This window comes from Magallana gigas, chromosome 4, assembly GCF_963853765.1.
Source record: "Magallana gigas chromosome 4, xbMagGiga1.1, whole genome shotgun sequence".
NCBI lineage: Eukaryota > Metazoa > Mollusca > Bivalvia > Ostreida > Ostreidae > Magallana > Magallana gigas.
In genome coordinates this window covers 42,827,416-42,852,982 of record NC_088856.1, presented here as the reverse complement: position 1 = coordinate 42,852,982, position 25,567 = coordinate 42,827,416, and the positions used below count along the sequence as shown (strand labels likewise).

Below are 25,567 nucleotides of genomic sequence, written 5' to 3'. Positions count from 1 at the left end.
GTGACACGTAGCTCATCCGAAGGATGAACTCGCCTTTTCGCAAATTCAAAAACCAATCAAACTCCCAACAAAGTGTTAGCGACAAGAAAAGGGCGTTTCTGAAACGGAAACCTATTTATTTCTTTGTGGAGATGCATAGCAGTTTCATCACAGCAGTTCGCGAACGACAGTACTTGTATTTTAAAAGCAGTGGAGATATGTACAATATACACTGTATCTATAAAGTAACAAAACGTTTTTAGCTCACCTGAGCTGAAAGCTCAAGTGAGCTTATCTGATCACATTTTGTCTGTCGTCCGTCTGTCCGTCTGTCCGTCTGTCCGTCCGTCTGTCCGTAAACTTTTCACATTTTCAACATCTTCTCAAGAACTACTAGGCCAATTTCAACCAAACTTGGCACAAATCATCCTTAGGCAAAGGGGATTCAAAGTTGTGAAAATTAAGGGCCACACCCGTTTTCAAGGGGAGATAATTAGAAATTAATGAAAAATTTCGAGAATTTTTCAAAAATCTTCTTCTCAAGAACCAGAAAGCCAGGAAAGCTGAAACTTGTGTGGAAGCATCCTCTGGTAGTGTAGATTCAAAGTTGTGAAAATCATGACCCTCGGGGGTAGGGTGGGGCCACAATGGGGGGTCGAAGTTTTACATAGGAATATATAGAATAAATCTTTAAAAATCTTCTTCTCAGAAACTAATTAGCCAGGAAAGCTGAAACTTGTGTGGAAGCATCCTCAGGTAGTGAAGATTCAAAGTTGTGAAAATCATGACCCCTGGGGTTAGGTTGGGGCCACAATGGGGGGTCGAAGTTTTACATAGGAATATATAGAGTAAATCTTTAAAAATCTTCTTCTCAGAAACTAATCAGCCAGGAAAGCTGAAACTTGTGTGAAAGCATCCTCAGGTAGTGTAAATTCAAAGTTGTGAAAATCATGACCCCCAGGGGTAGGGTGGGGCCACAATGGGGGGTCGAAGTTTTACATAGGAATATATAGAGTAAATCTTTAAAAATCTTCTTCTCATAAACTAAACAGCCAGGAAAGCTGAAACTTGTGTGGAAGCATCCTCAGGTAGTGTAGATTCAAAGTTGTGAAATTCATGACCCCCGGGGGTAGGGTGGGGCCACAATGGGGGGTCGAAGTTTTACATAGGAATATATAGAGTAAATCTTTAAAAATCTTCTTCTCAGAAACTAAACAGCCAGGAAAGCTGAAACTTGTGTGGAAGCATCCTCAGGTAGTGTAGATTCAAAGTTGTGAAAATCATGACCCCCAGGGGTAGGGTGGGGCCACAATGGGGGGTCGAAGTTTTACATAGGAATATATAGAATAAATCTTTAAAAATCTACTTCTCAGAAACTAATCAGCCAGGAAAGCTGAAACTTGTGTGGAAGCATTCTCAGGTAGTGTAGATTCAAAGTTGTGAAAATCATGATCCCTGGGGGTAGGGTGAGGCCACATTGGGGGGGGGGTGTTAAAATTTTACATAGGAATATATAGAATAAATCTTTAAAAATCTTCTTCTCAGAAACTAATCAGCCAGGAAAGCTGAAACTTGTGGGAAGTATCCTCAGGTAGTGTAGATTCAAAGTTGTGAAAATCATGACCCCTGGGGGTAGGGTGAGGCCACATGGGGGGGGGGTGTTAAAGTTTTACATAGGAATAAAGAGTAAATCTTTAAAAATCTTCTCAGAAACTAATCAGCAAGATGATTCTTTATAATTGTTAAGACTTTGGCTCCAGGACAATTCTTCGGCCTCACAAGAAGGTTCAGAGTTTGATGTAGCTAAATATCCCATATATAAACAATTGTAAAGGATCTTTTTGAGAACTGCAATACTCAACATGTGATATGACTATAAAATTGAAGCAGGCAGCTATTTTTTCATTAGAAACTTTTTGTATTACTGTTTTGGGTTATTGCCCTTGATTTATTGATTCTTGATTATTTTAATTAATGCATCCACTGTTAACCAATTATTGTGATGATTATTTTTATACAATAAAAATATTCAATGTATATAAGTTGTTCTGCATAAGTAGTTTTGGGTTAGGCTGGATTAGTTTGTTTATTTTTGATTTCCAATTTTTAGATACTATGAACTATTTTAGGCTGGCACATATATAGGGACAGTGTCTATTGCATTGCATCGAGCGACTGTTTGGTGTTAAACTTGAACAGGTACGGAGATTGAGGGTGTTGACATCCCTGCTCTTTCTAAACTTCGAGTTTTTCTAACCAACGATACAGAATGTGCGGTCATTTCTGCCCTGTATCGCATTAATACAAGTGTGCGGTCATACCTGCTTGTATTGGTGGTGGTTGCGGCGGAGCACTAGTGTATGGTCATCCCTGCTGGTGTTCTGGCCTTTCTAGCGCAAGTGTGCGGCACTTCCTGCGTTAGGTTGAGCTGTTGGCGCAAGTGTGAGGTCATCCCTGCTTGCGTTATCTCTGCTTACATTAACGTTGGTACCTGTTGAGTTGCGTAGGCGTGCGGTCATCCCTGCCTGCATAACGTTGAGTACCTATATATGTGCAGGAGCGGTGATTAAAGTCTGCTCTTGTAAATATTTTCAGCAATCAGGGCTATCCGAGTTCCAAGGGGGAAAAATGGATTTTATTTATACAGGATCTACATGTATTAATGTACATTGTCCAGATTGTATTATGACTCCATTAAGCTGACTTTATCATACCTATTGTTCCTCAGGTGAGCGATGTGGCCTATGGGACTCTTGTTGTGTGATACTATTTTTTCCTAGATTTTGTGTGGGTTTTTTTTGTCGGAAGCAAAATGTTTGTACTTCAAAGTATCTTCTCAACGAGATATGTGTTGGTTTTTCTTGGATCTTTACTACTATTTTACGTTGCTATAATTTTTTCTATTAGATCTGGTAAGTATTAAGAAAACCGGTATAAGTTAATCAACAAATTTCTTTTTGTGTGTGTGTGAAGAATGATTTGTGTGTGTGTGTGAAGTACGTTTTTAAAATAATTCTCCCTGCTGGAGATGGGGGGGGGGGGGTCGATGATTTTTTTTTTTAAACTCAACGCATGAAAACGAATTAAAACCTTTCAGTTTACACAAGAAATAATAATTTTTCGTTATTTACAATTTGGTCCATTTAAAGAATTCAACATATTTCAATTTGAAAGAAATTAACGTATTTATGGGATTGATGTCAGAAAAAAATAGATTTCAAATCTCTCTCTCTCTCTCTCTCTCAATGACAATGACAAAGTTAAAGCGTCATGAGATATAGAGGAGGGTGGAATGGAATTTCAACCATTTTGTTTTAGGTTGATATTTGACAAAAGAGTACACATTAACTCTATTCTAAAAAAAATGTGTATTTTTGTATATTTGTTTTATATTGATACTAAATAAATAGTTAATGAATTACACATTAAATTACTCATCGAATCCACCTTGAATTTTTAAATAAGAATTTAGAATTTTTTGCCCCAACTCTTTTTGAAGCAAAGCAAAATTCCTAATGTTTCAATTACTTTTTAGCAAAGAACTTTTGCCCCAAGGAGTAAGAATTAATAAAATATTATTTCTAAAGTATATTGGCCTGGCCATTTTTACTTTTAAGCTGCATATATTTTATGTAGTTTTAGTTAAGGACCTTCTGAAGCTGACTAACCTGAGGGTCAACTTCACGGAACTCCAAGGGCTAGGTACATGAAGGTGTGATACACAGGTATCTCGGATGAAGTCTCAGGTGTATGGTAAATGTATGTACATACAGGGCCAGGTAGATCATGGGCTTCATTGGATTCCATTTATATTTCATATGTTTTATGAAGTTTTCGGAATGCCACTGGGTTAAATTTATAGTAGGTTTACGCGATCATCATCTATTAAAATCGACACGGATTGGAAATGTTAGCAAAAGTAGGAGTGATTTTACAGCTATACACAGTGCGGCTAAAGATAAAGATTTTTCCATTACACAAATTACAATTCTAGTTTATTATGCATGAAAAATATGTAAGATGGGAAAAGAGAGTTGTCTTTCAGAGATTTCTTTCTTATTGAATGAATGTCATCAAACTAACGCAACGCCGAGACTTTGATGTATTAAGAAATTTATGTGTATGTGAATGTCGATAAACTGAGAATACTTTAGTATTATTTTATGTCATACGCATCTATTGTATCAAAACACCTAAAATAAACACTAGCTGTGTTTCGCATTAAATCGGTCATGGGGGCTTTACATATAATAATGACCTTCCTACCCCTGTAAACAAAGACAACATCTGACATCTTAACTTGTGTAAATGGCAGCTTCTTACTTCAATACCAAGACGTCAAATCGCTTAGATCCGCTACAAAGCAAACCACTGGCGGACAATACAATACTTGGTGGCAAATTACATCTCTCTTTACCATTAAGTCATGGATGTATAGATGTGCGATTATTTCTTTAAACAGGGGCCAATAAAACAAAGCAGAGAGAGAGAGAGAGAGAGAGAGAGAAAGAGAGAGAGAGAGAGAGACTCTCGGGTGGAAAGAGGATGATGAGTGCGTTTTTATTTCAATTTTACTCTTAAATTTAATTCAAATTTAATTTTGTAATATATGGGGCTCATTTTATGTGTGATTTAATGAGAGGTATAGAATTTGTAAAGAGAGAGAGAGAGAAAGAGAGAGATATTCAAAGGCAAATATCATCTATCAACTGCCTGCTTCTCTCTCTCTCTCTCTCTTTCCTCTCTCTCTCTCTCTCTCTCTCTCTCTCTCTCTCTCTCTCTCTCTCTCTCTCTCTCTCTCATAGCCTTTATCAAACAAATTAAAAGTCGAAGGAAGAAAACATGTAAGCTGGTAAGCATGGTAACATGTATACAAAATGGAAGTGTCAAAAGGAACGCATGAACGTTGTCTGTATTTTTTTCTCGTTCTACACAATGCTTCCAATGTTATCTGTTTTGTTTTGGGGGGTTTAATTTTATCTTGTTGATTGTATTCTACAAAATATATCAATATCTACACGATCGACCTTTTGTAATTTACTTAAAAGGCAGGAAAGGCACAAGGTCAATTGAATTGAGAATTCATTGATTTTTTACGGCTCAATTTGAAAATGCAAACACACGTTGTAAACACAGATTTAATGACAAGGAAGAAAAAAAAGATCTGTTTTTAGGCACCATTGAAAAAAAAACACAGTCACGTTTTAGTTATCTGTGTAAACATCGCAAACACAATGTTTCAAAAGAAGAGAATTTCAAAATGTTCAATGCGGAAACGTAGCCTATATTTTAACCGACATGATTAAACGGGTTGATTCTAATTTTAGTTGATTGACACGGGTTCGCAGTTTTAAAAATCACGATTTTTTTTTCAACAGACACTCTATTACAGTCCGTATAATATGACTAAATTGAGAGGCTCAATTGACGAGAAAAGAATTTCAATAGTCCCACTGAGTAGAGATATTCAACAGCAACATTAAAAGTTAATGCGTCTCTACGGGGAAAATTAATCTGAAAAGTTTAAAGTAGACCAAGTAACTTTCATTTTTGTTTCTTCATATTTTTAGTTTTTCGAAAATTTTCTGATCGATGATCTTCTGGCGATTACATTTTAAAAGTCTACAAATTACCAAAAGGCACTGGAAGAACTTTAATTGACAAATGCATGCAGAAGTCGGAATATATATACATAGAAAAAGAGAAATAGACAGAGACAGGCGGACAAGACAGACGGACAAGACAGACTGTATATGAGAGAGAAAAAGAGAAGGGGAGAGTAAATAAAGAGAAACGGGGGAGAATATAAGAGAGAAAGAAAGGGAGTGAGATAAAAAGAAAGACAAGAAAGAAAGGATAAGACCATAAAGCGAAGGACGGTGAGACAGACTTTAAGATAATATGAATGAATTATGAGAGAAAAAATTAAAAAGAAAGAAAGATAGAAAGAAAAGAGTAAAAGACGAATAAGGTAGAGATATAGAGATAAATATTTATTGTAGAACTAAAATATAAACCTCTTTTAAATATCTATAATGAACTCTATATGGTCACTTAACCCGGCAACACTTGACACAGGATGAAGTCAAAAGCTTTTATGATTTTATCAGCCACAAACTTTATTAATCAGCGACAACGAAGAGTCGTGAATTAAGTTGTGTTTGTTTAACATCTCTCAAGAAAATTCTTATCCACAAAATTACAGTGAAGATGTTAACTGCTCGAGTCTTTTTTTTCGTTAATTAGTTTGACCTTTATGGCTCGTCAACACAAGAGCCATTTTCCATTCGCATCTCGTCGATTTACATTTGTGTGTACTAAATTTGCAAAACTCTGAACCAGATCTCAGTATAGCAGATAATATAAGTAGCTGATTTAAAAAGACGGGAGGGTGTTACAAAAAAATAACACGGCATTTTAATTTTGTTAAATGTATTAATTTTCTTTTAATACGAACAAATCTTATGCTTGATACATGTACTATCTACATGTATTGGGTAAAATAAAATTCTATTTTTATATCAATTATTTATTCAGGAACAAATATAGATTAATTATTAATCAAAATGAACCAATTTTTACAGGCATACATAAGAAATTCAAAGTGATGAAACCAATTGCATCATAAGTTTAACAAACTAAATTGATTTATAAATCTAAACAAATTTCAATGCCCCAAACAAAAACAAATTATTAAAATATGTAATCTATATATTAGATACTTTAATTGATTGGAGAGAGTTTCCTAATACACAGCTGTCTTGGTTAAAGAATTCTATTTCATCCTCTTTGAACATTTAAACACAAGTACAAGTTTCTATTTATCCTATAGGATGTACAGAGTATACATTATGTTAATTGTTTTCCGCAACTATCCGGTTATGAGAAAGTTACTTTTTGTTCCTGTTGGTTATACGAGACATAATCAAAACTTTCTCCAAAATTCTCTGCAATAAAGTATCATTATTCACCCATATAATGTATTCTTTCTGGATGTATCAAACTAGAATTACAATGTAACACTAAACTAAAGTCTACATTTCATGCAGGCAACACTGTTGTGAAACTGATTTTTTTTTCCGGAGTTAGCACTTCTCTTTAAAACATCTCTTTTGTAGAAAAATATTTCCTAATGAAATAATAGTATTACCTACAGACAGACATTATCTTTTAAATCATAAAGCATTGAAAAGGGACTTGGGGAAGGGGGGGGGCCAAAGCTAATCTTGTTCTTTTACCTAAACTACTTTAATCCAAAGTCCTTCTTAAAAGCATTAAATATAAGTCTGGGGGTTGTATTTCATTCTAGATTAGTGGGTTTTTTTTTCACTTTTCATTTTAACAGAATGTCCATGAAATGGATTTTTCTTCGTCTTATAAATTTATCGATGTAGGTATCCGCCAAGGATCTTTTACTAGGGACCCTCTTGTTTTATGTACATCAGTGATATGTTTTGAAACATAACTAAATATTTGCGCAGGCTTCCAGATGGTACTTCTTTTGTGATGCTGTTGTAGACCGTGGTATTAAATCTATCTCCTCTACAGCACATTCTCTATTTGAGTTATTTTTAAGTAAATCTTTTTAGTCCTTTCCACTTCTTGAAGACATTGATAGAACAGGAAAATGTTCTAACATATAGGCAGTTGATTTAATCCCAATAAAAGTACAAATCAACAATGAAGCTGAATAATGATTTCTAATCATCGTGTGTACATTTGGCGTTGTTGAATCAAGAATCCAGAAGATAGATATGTTACAAACCATAATTATGAAAGCTGGATTTTTCATATTGATACTGTCCATCGTAAAGCTTGTAAAAAGTTAAACCTATTGAGACTTGTTCAAAGCACACTCTACGTACAAACTCCTAAGGAGATAATGTATTCATTTGTAACGCCTGTTTTTTTTTTTTTACTTATTTGGGACAATGCTATGGATAAAAAAGCAAAACTATGACCAAAAATCAAGTCACTGCTGCTAGAATAGTAACTATATTAAGAAACTTCAAAGCGGTTTTGTGTGATGAATTAGGTCTTGAGTCTCTATAGCTGACAGAAGAAAGGTTAATTCAATTTTTTTTTATAAACTGGTCTACGAACTTGCAACTGATAGTTGAAAGGAGTAGCTAATCCCACGTCCATTAACACATGTGATCAATATCCACTTAGAAACAAAGACGATCTTAATACATCTATTGCCGGATAATTATGCCAGTGCCCTTTCTTATGCCTAAAATTAAATCAATGCCCATATGAGGAGTGTTTTTAAAAGAAATTTAACAAGGTTGTGGAACGGCTTTAAATATTCTTCATGCTGAAAATCGACTAAGCTTTACAATAGTAAACATTCTACACAGTCAGCTAAGAAATAAAGCCAGAAATTTAAATGATTAACTGTATAATCATTGTTTGCAAGAGTACCTTAGATGTTATACATTATATGCGTGGCGCAGACTGTGCAAATGCATATCATTTACAAATTTAAAGGGACTTGGACACGATTTGAGCTCAAAATTTCAGATTTTATTTTTCCATTTTTAATGTTTAGAAGGTTAATATGGGTATTTGTAATGCTTTATCATAATTTGAAAGTCAGATATTAAGTTATAAGCAAGATACATTGTTTACATATGTGTTTTAGTGTTATAAGTTTCAATCAAAAGTTGCTTTTTTCTATTGAATATATATTTTTTAAACACATTGAACAAGTTTGCCTTTTTTCTTACGAGTTATGTAGTCAAAGAATTGGTAATTCCATACTTTACATTATTTGTAAACAAATATAAGACTCGAGCTTTGTTTATATAACAATGAAATATTACCTGTGTATCTCTCTTATAACTTAAAGTATAACATTAAAATTTTGGTCAATTATTCAAAATGTGCAAGTAAACCATTTTATATCTAAAAAATAAAAAAATAAAATTTTGTTCTAAAATCGTGTCCAAGTCCCTTTAACAGCCACCAAAAAAACCTGATGCAGTGTTGTGTGTTAGTATCGTCTGAAGTTATCCTCATTCTTTGTCTTTAAAGTCATTACTAAAAAATGTGAATTTCATTTGTAATTGATCTTTCATTACTAGTAGCATCTTACCTTGCCTTTTTTGGAAACGGGCTTAGATAGGCAAATTGTTGCCCAGTATTATAACATGTGAATACATAGTACATGGTGTTTGTGTTTAAATCAAAGACTGTCCGATTCCACTTTTGTCGATGCATGCACGGAACACTGTGCCGGATAATTATGCCAGTGCCAAGGTGGCATTTTTGCACCCGTTTAAGCTGCATATATCGAAAAATTCAAATATGCCATATGATAGATCATTGCTTAAAGATTAACAACTACCTTTGTTATCATTGTATCTCACTTGTGAGGTGAGATATTTAAATTTCAAAAATAATATTCCTTTAGGTAATTTGAAATTTCCTATCGGAAAACAAGAACTTCCCATAGGAATTTCAATTCCGATAGGAGTTGATAACATCCGATAGGAAAACTTAATATCCTATAGGAAACTTACATGCCTGAATCAAATTCCTACAGGAAATTCCATTCTCCTATAGGAAATATAATTCCTATAGGACTTTTTAAAAATCCTTTAGGTATGTCAATATTTCCTGTAGGAGAATCAATTCTCCTATGGGAATTATCATTTTCCGATGGGATATTAATTTTTACAGGTAAATATCTCACCTGAAACACACTAAAAACAAAAGTGGTTATATACTCTGTAGAAAATAGTCTGTCATTTGGTATTTATGGATTTTTCCGAAAATGCATCTTAAGCGGATGAAAAAAGCCACCTTGGCACTGGCATGATTATCCGGCACATTGTTACGGATGGGTTTTAATTGTTCGGCAAAACCGGGCATTTAGGGATCCTCTTTTTATGACAGTACGTCACAACATGGCGATTTGAACGCATTTAGAAACAGTTTATATCGCCAAAAGGTGGTGACTATTTCTATTGCGCAATTGGTGTAGCTTTTGTCTACCAACCCGCGGGTCCCGAGTTCGAACGCTGCATAAGAGCGGTAAAATTTAAGAACTTGATTTTTCCCTAAAATTGAAAGGTTTTGTGGTCATTTTCATGTCGAACACATGCTAAAAATTCATATCCATGTCTTAAAGTAATTTAGAAGAATGGGCTTGTTTGCAGAATTTTCCTCGGATGTGTCAAGGACCCTTAAAGGACTCACCGGTCATATCTCACAGTTCTTATTATGATGTGCATTCGAGCTTATTTCAAAAAAAGATTCTTTCTTTTCTTTTATTTCTTATATTCCGAGTGTTTATTTTCATTTTCTTTTCACAGGAAAGGGACCAATCAATATGATAAAGAACCTAAGTATGCATAGTCTATTCTGCCTATCGGATCCCAAACCAATTCACCTTACAGGTAGGTGTTCATAGCAAACATTCATATACGCACACTTAAACACATTCTTTATCTCATACGTGTGGTGATATTACCCGTGTGATGAACCTTTGCTTAATCAAACTGGTGATGCTTTATCAAATACTTCCGGTCCGAACTATTTTTGACACAACCCCTCGCTTCAACTCTTAAGTGACCTATTTTCGAAGATTTGCGAGTACTTTAAACATAACTATATCTACTACAAAAAGTGATATACAAAAGGATTTTGTCAAAGACTTCCATTACTTACAAATATGAAGGAAAACACATAACTGCGTAATCATAGGCGTATATATATTCTCAACTCATAGACATATTCTCAAGACATATATATATTCTCAACTCGTGCTGTAAATGTAAAACAGTCCAATTGAATATCTCATGTTTGTCTTCGAGTAGTTTTTTGAAACATATATGAGGGTAGGAAATAGACTTTAAATGTACCTTGCCCATAATAAAAGAGAAATGATTATAACATGTACATATGACTAATATTTTTTTTTATAAGAACAGTTACAGTTTAAACGTTGGAAAAAATTTTATACTTGCATTTGGAATTTTTTCTATTATTACGGCGAAGTGTGATGTACATTGTATTGGTATAACAATAATGTAAGCGCGATTTATACCCCTAGTAATAAATTTACCTACGTTAAATTGACATGGTCATAAATTTGGTCAAATTCTATTTATCTGCTTTTATTATTTACATGTACAATGCTTTAGGAATACATTTCTAATAATCAAATGAAATTTGAGAGTCTGTCGTTGAGGCATAAGCAAGATACAGGGCTCCCAGTTCTTTGCCATGTAAACAAGGCCCGTGCCCTGTTTTTGTTTATGTGGGTTCCATATACCAGTAAAACAGTAAAAGAAAAATCTTTTTCAAGCTGATTTGTCTATGTTCTTATTCATTTCAAGCATTGATAAGCAATTCCTAACGTTTAACACATTCATTTTAGGTCTAAAACTGGAATTTTTACTTTAACATTCAGAATGTAAACAATTAAAAGCTTTGTTTACATAGCAAACAATTGTAAGCTCTGTAACTCGCTTAAAACTCAACAAATGACACTTAAATTTTGGATGCCTATCAAAAATGCCTTACTGAAGCATTGTAAACATTAAAATCGAAAAATAATTTTTGACCAAAATCGTGACCATGCCCCTTTAATTCTGTTTTAATTGATATGGCAAGGCCTTTTATTTAAAGGGGCATGGTTAATCGTAAGGAACTGTTTCTTTATGCTTAAAATGAATAATAAGATGGACAACCCAGCTTTAAAAGATTTTTTACTGGTATATTGAAACTATGTAAACAAAAATTGGGCACGAGCCTTGTTTACATGACGAAGAATTGTGAGCCCAGTATCTTGCTTAGAACTCATTGAGTGGTACCCAAATTTCATTTGATCATTAGAAATACATTTCTAGTGCATTGCAAATAATAAAAACAGAAAAATAAAATTTAACCAAAATTGTTACCATGTCCCTTTATTGTACATGTAACTGATGTAGAACGCCGATAAAACATTTCTACGGTTAATAATGACAAGGTTTAATATCCAATCATCGAAGCAGATTGGTAGTTAACGCCTAACACATCAACATAAATTAGGACAGTATTTTTTTAAATGACTAATGATTCTAACACTTATTTTAAAAGAAATATTACCTCACCACGGTGTATGTGCGTCACATACCTTCATAATAGTTTAGAGTTATTTCCTTATTTTGTATAATTTTTACATACCGAATTCCCTTTCATCTCAATCACCCGAGAGTCAACAAGTTGTGGTTAATAATAAATGTCTGAAGTCTTTGACAACTACGAAAAAGGTGCATCTTGCATTGTAATTATATCAATAGGGGAACCAATGTTAAAGGAAAATGCATTTTGGTATGAATGTGGACTAAGGTATACTCTGTGCAACATTTAAATTTTTTGGATGTGTGCAAATATATGCAAGTCTGGTCCATTAATGTTCTGAGTTTTTGCTATGAGCTTTACAAGGGTTAATCCAAAGGGAATATCATATATGCAAAATTAATTTTGAAAAAACGGCGTAATGTGATAAAAATTTATACTTTGGAATATCTTCCGATTTTAAGTTCAGTTCTGTAAATTTTAAAGCAATCTGAAAATTATTTCCTTAGAGAATATAGTTTATGGAACATGAAGTGAACATAGTCACCGATCGTGGCAAAATCATTTCTGGATTGGGGGGGGATTGTTACTCTTTCAACAAAGTCCGAGTTTAAAAACTTTGAAAAAGCACTGATAATACTGTTGAATTACATGACGTATACATTAGACAAATTAAACGTATATAAATAATTTTTTTTATATTCAAAAGCTTCCTTTTCAGATTAAAAAAACTCATTTAAACAACATTGGTACCATATGTTTAATGAAGAAAGATTAATTGGCAATTAAGTGTAATTGAATGCAGGATTTGTGCCATATCGGAACATAGATAATATATTTCTTTCTATAACTAGGCTGGTTGTTAAACAATTCATTGGAGCTATAATTGAAAAAAAATCTTCCCAAACACATTATTTTGTTTAATCATCCTCAAACTTAACATTTTCCGAACTTTTTCTTTATCACTTGAGACCTCCATAAAAAATTAATTTTTACTTTATTAAATACTTTTTTTTCTACCCACCGTTATAAAAGTGTTGATTGAAAAAAATACGTCTTCTAATGACAGGAAAAATACGTTTGCTAATGTTGCTTCAAACGATATATATTCATTGTTTTCTTTATAAATCTAAAGATATCGTTTTAAAAGGCCTGGATGTTAACTTTTTAAGAGAAGAGCTCTGTATCTTAAAGAGGTTCGTTCCTCAGTTTTTAAGTAGACATTTTGGGTCACATCTATTCTAGAAATTATGCATCATAAACTGATTCTACCCATAAATTCAAATTTAATAATGCCAATTAAACTATCTTAAATAAAATAGTAATGGAAAAATTACATATTTACAGAGTTTAGTTTGGGACTATATTTTGTGGCGGAAGGTTTTTAATAAGAAAATTAACATTTTTCATAACTAGTTGTTTTAGAGTACCGTCATTTTAGCTTCCTTATTTTCAGTTCGAACAAAATTTCCAGATAGTTTGAGCATTATGATTTCTTCATTTTGTTACATAAAACATAATTTTACAATTTTTCAATATTTTTTATCGATACATATTAGCAAATTTAACTTATATTTCATAAAAGTCAAGTAAAAATGAATCCCAATTTTTGCCTAAAATCAGCTTATTTCATACCTCAAATTTTACACTATAGACCCATATTTTTGTTTTATTTTCTGAAATTTTAAGATTTTCCTGAAAAGTTTATCAAATTTTGAGAAAAAGTTTGAAACTGTTAAATAATTTATTACATGTGAATTGGTACTGGATAAAAATAGCGTTTTATCAGTGCAAAAAGGTTAAAATACCAATTAGGTGAAGAAATTGTAACATTTTTCTTTATGATAATTTTAATCTTATTTGTTTAAATAGTATAAATTTGTATTTGGTGCCATGGTTTATGCCGATTATAAAATATATAGGGAAAAGCGATTTATGAGCAATTTGCACTTTTAGTGCAGAAAGGTCATATTAAATACACCGTAGCACCAAATGAAGCATATAGACCCCAAAATTTTGTTTTGAATTTTGGTCAAGCTTTGTGTGTAAGTTTTTAAAAAATACTTTAGAAAAAAGCTTTTAGACTTTTGATCGCAGGATCCAACGTCCTTAAGGATTTTGTGAAATATTGAATTTGTAAAGCTAACGTATTTGGAATTTGGAACATATCTTAAATGTGAGTTCGTTCTGACGAGTAATTTGTTGACTATTCATTAACATAATGGAGGAATGGAACGATTTTTATTTTTCATATTTCAACAGACCACTATTACATCACAGAAAATACCCGGATGCGACTGGTGGTAGCCTATATGAGAGGGGGGTCCACTCTCACGGCGGACATTGTGCGGCACACAGAGGCTGATTTTTATCAGTTTGAGCCCCTCCATGGCATTACGATCGCCGTGCAGGAAAACAGACCCGTGCAGTTTCTCAATGGAACGATTAGGTGTGTAGAGAATTTAAAATCGATAACAAACGGCTCGGAACCGAATCCAAGCTTTGCAACATGCAATATCTTGTCGAAATCAAAGAACGAATAATTAAGCTTAATTTTCATCATAACTGTGATTAATTAGATTGAAGGGTTGTGACACTGTGTTTGGAGTTAATTTCGTTTCGTTTGTGGTAATATCATGGTCAGCATGTAACTCATTACTTTTTTGTATATAAACCATTCTACAGTTGACTTTCGATATCTCGAAGACAGATAACTCGAATACATTAGACATGTCAAAGTGAATTTTAAGTCCGAACCTCTTAAATTTTTAAATTATATTTTTTTGCGTTTTGGATGAAGTTTTTTTAAAAACATTTTTGTGACATGTAATTCGGGGTGTCGCATAGATGTACAGTGGTAACAGCGTTATTGTTGACAAGCCAATCGTGTTAAATAGTTTGTGTAACGTGGGTGATCGTTCGTGTAACGTGCTGGATCGTGCATGTATCAGGAAAAATAGTTTGCGTTTTTTACCGTGCGTGTTCGTTCGTTTTTTCGTTTTGTTATTTTTTTACGGAATGTCAGGATTTATTCTTAAAACAACGAGAAGTATTTTTTGTAAAACAATGTGAATTTTAAACTTTTTTTATAGAAAAACATTGACAGTTGTTAGCATTTATTCTCTCTTTCGTGGTTAAATAAATTTATCAAGTATTTCCACAGCTAATTCAATCCTTTGTTCGGTCGAGTTAGTTTTGCATAATGTTATAGTCAGCCTATATCAAGCATCCATTGTGTCTTGACACATAATTTTAATCATATTAGCAAGAGCGACACGTTGAATGAAGCAGTCAAGCTTACCCACTCCCCGTTTTAAACTAAACGGTTATCCCCAACGTTTTTCTTTCAAGTGAGAATACGATACGCATTCCTATCTGGTTCATTGTGTAAACATTTGTTTGAAATAATTTTTTATAGACGCTTTAAAATTTAGAATAAATAGATATTAATCAATTATGTACTGTAAATAATGAAAATATTCTATGTGTAAAATCGAAATTCTATGGAACAAGGTAACAAATTTACCTCTATCCCGCATAATCAAATCGTACGTAAGGGACCTGGATTACATAAACAGTCAACTCGCATGTAAATAAATTCATGTAGTTAATGCATTATCTTCAATTAATTTAAATTTAAGTTATTATTCGTTATGGAGACAAAAAATTAATTTGTGTATGAATCATATATTTTTTTTGGTATGGATGTGTAAATTGTTTACTCGTAAAATATAAAACAGTGCATTGCTACTGTACATGCCGCTTTTCAATAAAACACAAACATAAAGCAATGCAAATTATAGCAATACGTTTTCTTAATTCTAATCTTAAAAATTAATTTTGATTTTGCGTGTTTAATGGTGTAGAATCGTTCGGTTGCGTGTTTTGTCGTTTTCGTGTATCGTAAAAATTCAGTAAGTTAGTGCTCGTCCGTGTATCGTGCGTGATCGTTCGTGTATCGTGCGTGATCGTTCGTGTATCAGAATCGTGCGTGTCGTTTGTCAACAATAACGTTGCTACCACTGTACATCTTAAACGGGCATGGTCATGATTTTAGTCAAATTCTATTTTTCTATTTTTATTAGATACAATGCTTTATGAATGCATTTCTAATGATAAAATTAAATTTGAGAGTCAGTCGTTTAGTTTAAAGCAAGATACAGAGCCCACAAATCTGTAAATAAGGCTTATTCCCCTATATGTTTACGTAGGTTCAATACACCAATAAAAACTCTTTTTCAAGCTGATTTTCCTATTAACCTATTCATTTTAAGCATAGATAGAGAGTTCCTAACGTTTAACACATTCATTTTTGGTATAGAATTGAAATTTTCACCTCAACATTCAAAATGTAAGCAAAGCTTTGTTTACCTAGCAAAAAAGTGTAAGCTTTGTAATTTGCTTTTAACTCAACTAATGACACTCAAATTTTGGTTGCCTATTAGGGATGCCTCACTGAAGCATTGTAAGCATCAAAATCAGAAAAATAATTTTTTGAACAAAATTTTTACCATGCCCTTTTAACTATAATAAATGGGTCTGTAAAAATAAGCATGAAATTTGGGGGGAAAACTGGATGAATTTATGTTAATCGTACGAGTTTTCTTTACCAACCTCATTTTCCTTTAAGGAATGAAGGAAGCTGGTGTCGATTACTAGTAAATATCAAGACCAGTATTAATTACTGGGTTATCATCAACGTGTGATCAATAATCAAGCCAGTATGATGACAACTATAAAGAACATTTCGAGTGTTAACTTCAGGTCCATATATTACATATCAATACTTCTTTTTGATTAAATTTATTCATTTAGAGATCTTTTTACCTATGTAAACCATCCCGCAAAATTACTTCTATATCATGTATAAATAAAACAATAGAAATGTCTAAACAGAGAGACATCAAAAGTATCGATTTTGCTCATTTCCTCTTTTTCTTTATTTATAAGAAGTGATAGGTTTCTATCCCTTCGAAGCATGAGTTCTATAATTTGTATGGGATGGAACATTTTACGAATTAACAGATACATGAACCTGAATACTAAAGTAATGTTTAACTTCACATTCTCGGGAAATACATTTCCCTGAGAAGTGTCTGTCATTTACAGGCTACAATAGATTGAGTTAGTTCTAATGAACATCTGCAGAGCAAATAGCAAATCCTTAATGTATTTTGTTCATCAGTTGGATGGTTTTGGTTCAACAATATAACTAAGTAATTTATCAAATAAACCATGTAAGGCAGGAGGAAAAACTAAATTGACGTGAATTTTTACCATGGAGGATGCTGAATGACTTTTAGAAAATATAGATTGAGTAAAACTGTGACAAAACTCTCACCCCTCCCTCGCAAAAAAAATACGATAACAGATGTTTAATTTCACATTTCCCCAAACCAAAAAAAATGATTTGCTTTCAAACCGTTCATTTTTTCTGATATTTAAATAAGAATCTACAAATTTAAATAGGCGATTGCGAAAAGCAATTGATTTTGTTACCTTAAATTAAATCTTTAATTAACTTTTACATAACTGAGATGAAAATGATAGATTATTGTTTTAAAAATATCAACGTCATGTTAGTCTAAAACAACTCGAGAAATGAAGCGGAAAGAAAATAAAATTAATTCATTTCTCAAATGATCACACTGATTTTTACTCCCAAGAAAAAGAAAAAAATTACTTAAGATCCAGATCGAAACTCGTTGTCCCAGGTCGATGTAATACATACCCCACTGTTTCAAAGATCCATGAACTATTTTTATGTAAAGCATAGCAATTGACGATGAAATTCTTTGAACCAAAAAGTGCTTGTTGAAGGCCTGTGTTTTACAATAACATATGGTAGTAACTGCGGATCCAAATTTGTACCTAAACGGTGTAATATTGGGGAGGAGGGCAGCGTCGATTCACAATGTATTAATTTATCTCACCCGCTTACCCCCACCAACTCATGTAGATCTAGGAATAGATTAAATAGTGAAGACTCATAATCCTTGCAAATCAAGAAAAAAGTTTAACTTTTAAAACCGTTCATCTGCAATACACTTTATAAAAAATCAAGTAAAACACAGTAAAAGGGCGGTTGTCTAATTTCTTTTCTTTTTTTTTGTCGTTATAACATTAGATTCATGCTCTCCCTTCTCTACAACATTCAGTCGATGCAAGTACGATTAATATTATTATTAGTGTGCTGTTTTCATTCTATGGCACTAATTCACAGAATGAAAATTAGAGTTATTCATGTCGACTTTTGTTTCTCATTTTGTTTTTCAATGAAATAAAGATTTGTAATGTCACATCTAATTTAATTTGTTACCTATTTATCCATGTTGATTTTTTTTTTTTTTTTGCAAAACGATTTGAATGGAATTAAATTGCACGATGTTTACAGATATATGCATTTTGATAATAAAAACCGTGTAAAATAATTCAGGTAAAATTCTATGAAGTTTTCCTATATTTCATATGTAAATGACATTGACAATTCAAAGAACAATATGCATGTTTCCCTTGATGTGTTCATTGGTCTATTTCAGAAATATCACAAAAGAGGAGCTGGAATCGGTTTATACGGAAATGATTTACCACTGGTTCACATGCAACTTCAAAAATATTGATCTTCCTGGACTCACCAGTTCTTTTATTAAGACCTTCACACCTGAACATGGGAAATATTACTCGTGTATCAATCCAGTCAATACCACAAAAAGCAAACTAGACCTCGTAAAGCAATGCATTCCAATATTACACCTCAAATGCCTCAAGTCAAAAACTCGGACGTTGAAAACAATTCGATTGACGGTGTCTTTGGCGGGAAAACTTTTAAAATGGCTACCTAGGCTTCAAGTTCTTCATTTGATACGAGATCCTCGTGGGATAATAAATTCGCAGTTCGAGCAGGATGTAACGGAGGGTAAAAATGTATCAATTGCTTCAAAAGACTTATGTCAAACTATGTCTACAAATTTAAATTCATTTAAAGAACTAGAGCCATGCCATGGAAGTAGAATGCTAGGGGTGGTGTATGAAAATTTGTGCCAGAATCCTTTTATTGTTGTGCCAAAGATATTTAAATTTTTTCATAGCAATTATTCAACGCGTGTTAGAGACTTTGTGAAAAAGTTAATGCGAGGACCCGTTAAGGCCTGTGGCTACTGTACAGACAGGGGAAACGCCCTCGCCAATGCTTATCGTTGGATATCAATTATCCACAAAAATGATTTGAAAATCGTCGATAAACATTGCTCTTTTCTTTACTCGAATCTGGGATATAAACAATTGGACTACAACAAACTGAATGTAACGAAAACATCATGGAAATCCCTAACAAGTTCTTCCATAGGATACCGGTATTCGTGATAGAGTGTTCAATATTTTATTCCACATATTGTAAAGTCATAATGTATGCCCCGTGTAATGGCTCACATGTTGCCTAGTAACTGCTTGTGCCTTGGTTTGTCAGTGAACCAATAATTTTGAAACTTGATAAGAAGAAAAGAACCGTAATCAGTTGCAAAGACATGCTATTTCAACGATTACCGTTTTGTATCATATGCGTTTGATTTCAATGCTGTTAAGAGATTATGTACTTCAAACCATGGCAAGAAGATGCCTCTTGTTGATTTTTCAGTCTGACCTAGTGATTTACTTCGTTGTTGCACTGAAATACATGTAGCAGGAACTTACATTTATTCGTCAAAGTGTTATTGTTATTTTCAACAAAACCCAGAGCCGACCGAAGCTAGACCAAAGCGGTCTATAGCTCTGTAGCAGTAATTCTTAAATTTATACAATAGACACCAGTGAAAATACTTCCTTATTTTAGTAGAAAGTGCTTCGATTTTTCTTAATTAATTTATTTTAGGGTATGTCATAAAGTCATCGCCTCATGATTTAAGAAAAGTTATTTGACATTAGTTCATAAAATCGTCTTACAAAGTCACCTTCATCTCATTCATTGACCACGTTACCTCTGAGTTGGCTGTTAGTTGTCAATATTGGTTTTTACTTGATACTCATTTCATATCGTCTTTTATTTACCAGTGGAGTATATTTTGCCGTTCCACGTTTTTCTATGTTATATTATGCGCACTATGTTAAATTGATCACTCTTGTTGAAATAGTTCATGTTCAGAACCTTGTTAGATTTTCATCCCTCTGCCTTTTTCTATTAGTACAAAAATAAATGTTTAACTCGTCTGATACGTTATAAAGTACTAAAGTATGATATGGTAGCGTTATAGTTATCAGTGCTTTCAAAATCTTGGCGGAGTATTGCTATATTGACTATTCTTCCGTCGGTGCCCATTTTTTTCCTCTAGCCTCAGGTTAATTATATTTTTATGACGTCACATTAATGTAGATTGTCATTTTATTTTAGTGACCTCATTTTTGTGCATAAGATAGATTTATTCTTAAAGAAATTCAATGCCTTTTTGATAATGTTGGCAGTCTTAAATCAACATTGTTACTGTGTTTTATATTCAGAAGCTTTATTGTCAACAGCATGTGCTGGTACAGGGAATTTTTTAATTTTTAATTCAATGATGCAAGTGTTAAAAAAAAATACCGCCTCCAACATATTTTTGACACTTTTCCAATAAAAAGCTTACGAAGCCTACAGTGTTCATTATAATTGATTTTATAATATTTCATTGTTTGGTTAGTTTTTGATATGAATCTGTCGTTTTATGTTTTATACAACGTTGAATAAAGTTTTCGAAAAGCATGAATTTTAATTTATTTGTGTGTGTATATAAAAAATCTATGTTATTCGGTGATGTTTTAAAATGTAATGTAATAAAACAAATTAAAATGGGACCCTTAAGGCGCTCATACAGCAATTTGAAGATAATTACTAGCGTTCTCTACTTTAGTAAGTAATACATGTAGATCTTGTATGAATTAAAATCCATTTTCACCTTAATATTATTATGTTTATAATTAAGTCTCTTTTCTATCGGGATTATTTTATAGGCACATCAAATGTTGAGCATTGCAGTTCTCAAAAAAGGTTCTAGAGCATTGTTCAATTATGGGATATAAACAGATATCAAACTCTGAACACCTGGTGAGGCAAAAGAATTGTCCAGGGGCCAAAGTCAAAAAAAATTTAAAGATTCAGCAATATATCAAAATCTTTGCATATAACTTTCTTTTTGTGAACATAATGAACTGTTTTCCTTTGTAAAATTGGATTCCTAATGTGGCCCCCACCCTGCTCCGAAAGATTTCGTTTATAACGAATTTGAATCTACACTATCTGAGAAATCTTCACTAAAGTTACAGCTTTTCTAGGCAAATGATTTTTAGAAGAAGATTTTTAAAGATTTTTTTCTATATATTCCTATATAAAAATTTGCCCCACCCCCTGTTGTGACCTCATTTGAACAAACTTGAATATACCCTACCTGAGGATGCTTTCACACAAGTGCTAATGTTATTAATCTTTACCAACGCAAGAATGCTACTACTTAACACTATCCATTTTCATACGGACGTCAATATTTTTCTCAATGGGAATACATTTTTTTTTTAAATTAGCATGATCTTACATGTATTATTAGGCAGTTTACAATTATACTTCTGCATCAAAACGCATTGTATCATAGCATTTTTATCACAAATTATAAACCATGCATCTGATTTTTCAGAGAGAGAGAAAGAGATAGTATACATGTATAACACACAAAAACACTATAACGGAAACATTTTTTTCTCTCAGTTTAGGGGTGTATTCTGATTAGACCAGAAGCCTGTTCAACAGAGCGCAAACATTCTCTATATACCCGCAGCACAAGTTTTGGCGAGCGCTCACTCCTCCACGGTCCCTAATCCTCACCTTTATCTTTTTAGAGGTCCGTCTTTGAGAGCTCTGTTTTGTATTTTCCTTTAATTTGAAGTTTTAATTTTAAACACTGTTCGTTATCACCGCATGTCATATATACAAAATGTATACAACTTTTGTTTCTTGCATGTTAACAGAAACTTCAGTAGATAGTATAGATCTCATGAAAAATGATCAAAACCATGTGACGGGGGCGGGGGGGGGGGGTATTGAATTTAGGTTATAGTGTTATTATTTTTAATTTTGGATCTATTAAAGACTTTTTGGAAATTATTAAATATATTATAAAAATATAAAACATCTAATTCTAAACTACATTTCGTTTATCTTGTTTTTTTTTTTTTTTTTGTAACTATCAAAGAACGCTAAACTATTTTCGGAATCGTGATTACTTATAATAACTCCAAAAATGAATATACAAAAACCAGCAGGCTCTAGTCGAAGTTATCGAAAAAGGTCAGTACAGAGAGGAGAGAGGGTCAGGGGGAGGATGCACTTATAGCTAGTTCTCTTACTTTGTTACCAAAACATAATCTTCTGATGACGTTTAAGAACTTGACGGTCACTCAACCCAACACTTGATAGATATAGAGGCCAACATTTTATGACTTTGTCAGCCACTAATTGTATCAATCGGTGGGAAAAAGCATCATAAATTGATTTGGGTCATCTCTCAAGGACATTTTTATAGACCAATGGGACTGTTTCAATTTACGATGTTTGATTCTTTAACTGCTAATAATGTGAACTTTATGATACTTCAATATAAGAGCCATTTCCTTTTAGCATCCCGTCGGTATACTTTCGTGTATATGTACTAAATAAAAATAACTTTAAACATGTAGTTTTTTTCATATTTTGATGAACTAAAAAAATCGTTTTTTTTCAACGATCCAGTCAGAAACAAAGGTATATTTCATGTTTTTTTTCAAGATAACATGATTTATGTACAATGAAGGGATAGTGGTGTATAAATAGAAATATTTTTCATTGAATATTGATAAAATTCAAATCGTCTCTCAAGGCAACAAGCTAAAATAACATATCTAAATTTGTGAATTATTAGATACAATACTTAGTACTTTAGAGAGATACTACATACATTAAACATATTTAAATATTGTTAAATCCTCTTTGCGCATATGATATATTACTTTATATTTATCATAATGTATATACCCGTGTAACTCCACTATCCCCCCCCCCCCCCCACTATTTTCTGCTTAAAAAGCTCACTGTCATTCTCATTAGTTTTACGAGTATAGCGTGGGAAAAAAGTATCCAATTATCCATATGTTATGAAATCCAACTAGCTGCCTCCTTCAAATGGTTTCTTCTAAAGCTCACGTCCACCCGCTCGACACTCAATGTTGGGTGTATAAATTCTCTGTAAATATTTACTACATGCACAGCTTTTGTCTTCAATAACTGTGTTTCGGTTCTTACTATTTACTTTGTGTTGTCTATTCTGTCTGTGCAGAGTTTGCTTTATTCAAAACTCTCGGAAAAACTGGCTCAGTTTTAGCTCACCTGAGCCAAAGGCTCAAGTGAGCTTTTCTGATCATAATTTGTCCGTTGTCTGTCGTTGTCGTCGTTGTAAACTTTTCACATTTTCATCTTCTCAAGAACCACTGGGCAGATTTCGACCAAATTTGGCACAAAGCACCCCTAGGTAAAGGGGATTCAAGTTTGTACAAATGAAGGGCCACGCCCTCTTTAAAGAGGAGATAATTGAGAATTATTGAAAATTTGTTGGTATTTTTCAAAAATCTTCTGCTCAAAAACTATTCGGACTGAACAGCTTAAACTTGTGTTGAGGCATCCTCAGGTAGTGTAGATTCAAGTTTGTTCAAATCATGGTCCCCGGGGTAGGGAGGGGCCACAAGAGGGGTATCAAGTTTTACATAGGAATATATAGAAAAAATCTTTAAAAATCTTCTTCTCAAAAACTGTAAGGCCAGAAAAGCTCAAATTAAAATGGAAGCATCCTCAGATAGTGTAGATTCAAATTTGTTCAAATCATGGTCCCCAGGGGTATGGTGAGGCCACAATTGGGGAATGGATTTTTACATAGGAATATATTGAGAAAATCTTTAAAAATCTTCATCTCAAAAACTATTAGGCCAGAAAAGCTCAAATTAAAGTGGATGCATCCTCAGGTAGTGTAGATTCAAGTTTGTTCAAATCATAGTCCCTGGTGGTATGGATGGGCCACAATCGGGGAATGGATTTTTACATAGGAATATATAGAGAAAATCTTTAAAAATCTTCATCTCAAAAATTATTAGGCCAGAAAAGCTCAAATTAAAGTGGATGCATCCTCAGGTAGTGTAGATTCAGGTTTGTTCAAATCATAGTCCCTGGTGGTATGTTGGGGTCACAATGGGGGAATGGATTTTTACATAGGAATATATAGAGAAAATCTTTAAAACTCTTCATCTCAAAAGCTATTAGGCCAGAAAAGCTCAAATTAAAATGGAAGCATCCTCATGTAGTGTAGATTCAAATTTGTTCAAATCTTGGTCCCCGGTGGTATGGTGTGGCCACAATAGGGGGGTCAATTTTTACATAGGAATATATAGAGAAAATCTTTAAAAATCTTCATCTCAAAAACTATAAGGCGAGAAAAGCTCAAATTAAAATGGAAGCATCCTCAGATAGTGTAGATTCAAATTTGTTCAAATCATGGTCCCCAGGGGTATGGTGAGGCCACAATGGGGGAATGGATTTTTACATAGGAATATATAGAGAACATCTTTAAAAATCTTCATCTCAAAAACTATAATGTAGATTCAAGTTTGTTCAAATCATAGTCCCTGGGGGTAGGACGGGGTCACAATGGGGGATAAATTTTTATATTTTGAGAAAATCTTTAAAAATTTTCTTGAAGTTCTCAAAACTATTAGGCCAGGAAAGCCCAAATTTGAGTGGAAGCATCCCCAGATCATATAGATTTAAGTTTGTTTAAATAATAGTCCAGGAGTAGGGTGAGGCCACAATAGGGGAGGAATTTTAACATAGGATTATATAAAGAAAATCTTTAAAAAATTATTTGGCCAGAAAAGCTCAAACTTGTGTAGAGGCATCCTCGGGTAGTGTAAATTCAAGTTTGCAAAATCATAGTCCCTAGTGATAGGATGGGCCGTGATGGCGGTTTGAATTTTTACATAGGAATATATAGAGAAAATCTTTAAAAATATTCTGGGAAAGTTTTCGGTCCAAAACTCAGTACTTAGTGTGAAAGCACAGGTTATGCAGATTTAAGTTTGATGAAACCATGAATCCCCAGAGAAAAGTTGGGCCACGATATGGGGGGGGGGGGGGGGTATATAGGAATAGAGAAAAATCTTCTTACAGGTACAACAACCAAAGGGACTTGGTATTTACCACAAAAAAAGAGGTGGATAAAAATTGGCAATTTTTTTTTTCAATTTTCAATTTCAATTTTTTTTCAGCAAGATCTACTCTACTAAGTTGTCAATATATTTTGATACTGTAATGCTAATTTGATCAGAATTAAGGAAATTGTTGCCTATTTGAGCGATGTGGCCCCTGGGCCTCTTGTTTTGTATTTATATTGTTTTGTGTTTATTCTCTTTCATATTTTTTTGCATGTTATATTATTACACATGTATATACATCCTATACATGTACTACATTTATTTT

General features: G+C 33.2%; 1 protein-coding gene across 8 annotated transcripts in view; it reads left to right on the top strand.

Annotated features, from left to right (window-relative positions):
• Window positions 1-25,567, top strand: part of LOC117680643 (carbohydrate sulfotransferase 1) — a 165,338-nt gene that overhangs the window by 80,194 nt on the left and 59,577 nt on the right. For 2 of the 8 annotated variants that reach the window (XM_066082509.1, XM_066082515.1), the window contains exons 3-5: window positions 10,299-10,382; window positions 14,314-14,500; window positions 18,591-20,728. The exons of 3 other annotated variants lie outside the window; for them this stretch is intronic. In XM_066082509.1, coding sequence (XP_065938581.1) covers window positions 10,299-10,382; window positions 14,314-14,500; window positions 18,591-19,413 — 1,094 coding nt within the window. In that variant the 3' untranslated portion in view covers window positions 19,414-20,728. Of the gene's footprint in view, window positions 1-10,298; window positions 10,383-14,313; window positions 14,501-18,590; window positions 20,729-25,567 lie in introns of those variants that run through there. 3 more of the 8 variants (XM_066082510.1, XM_066082516.1, XM_066082507.1) reach the window with 3 other exon arrangements.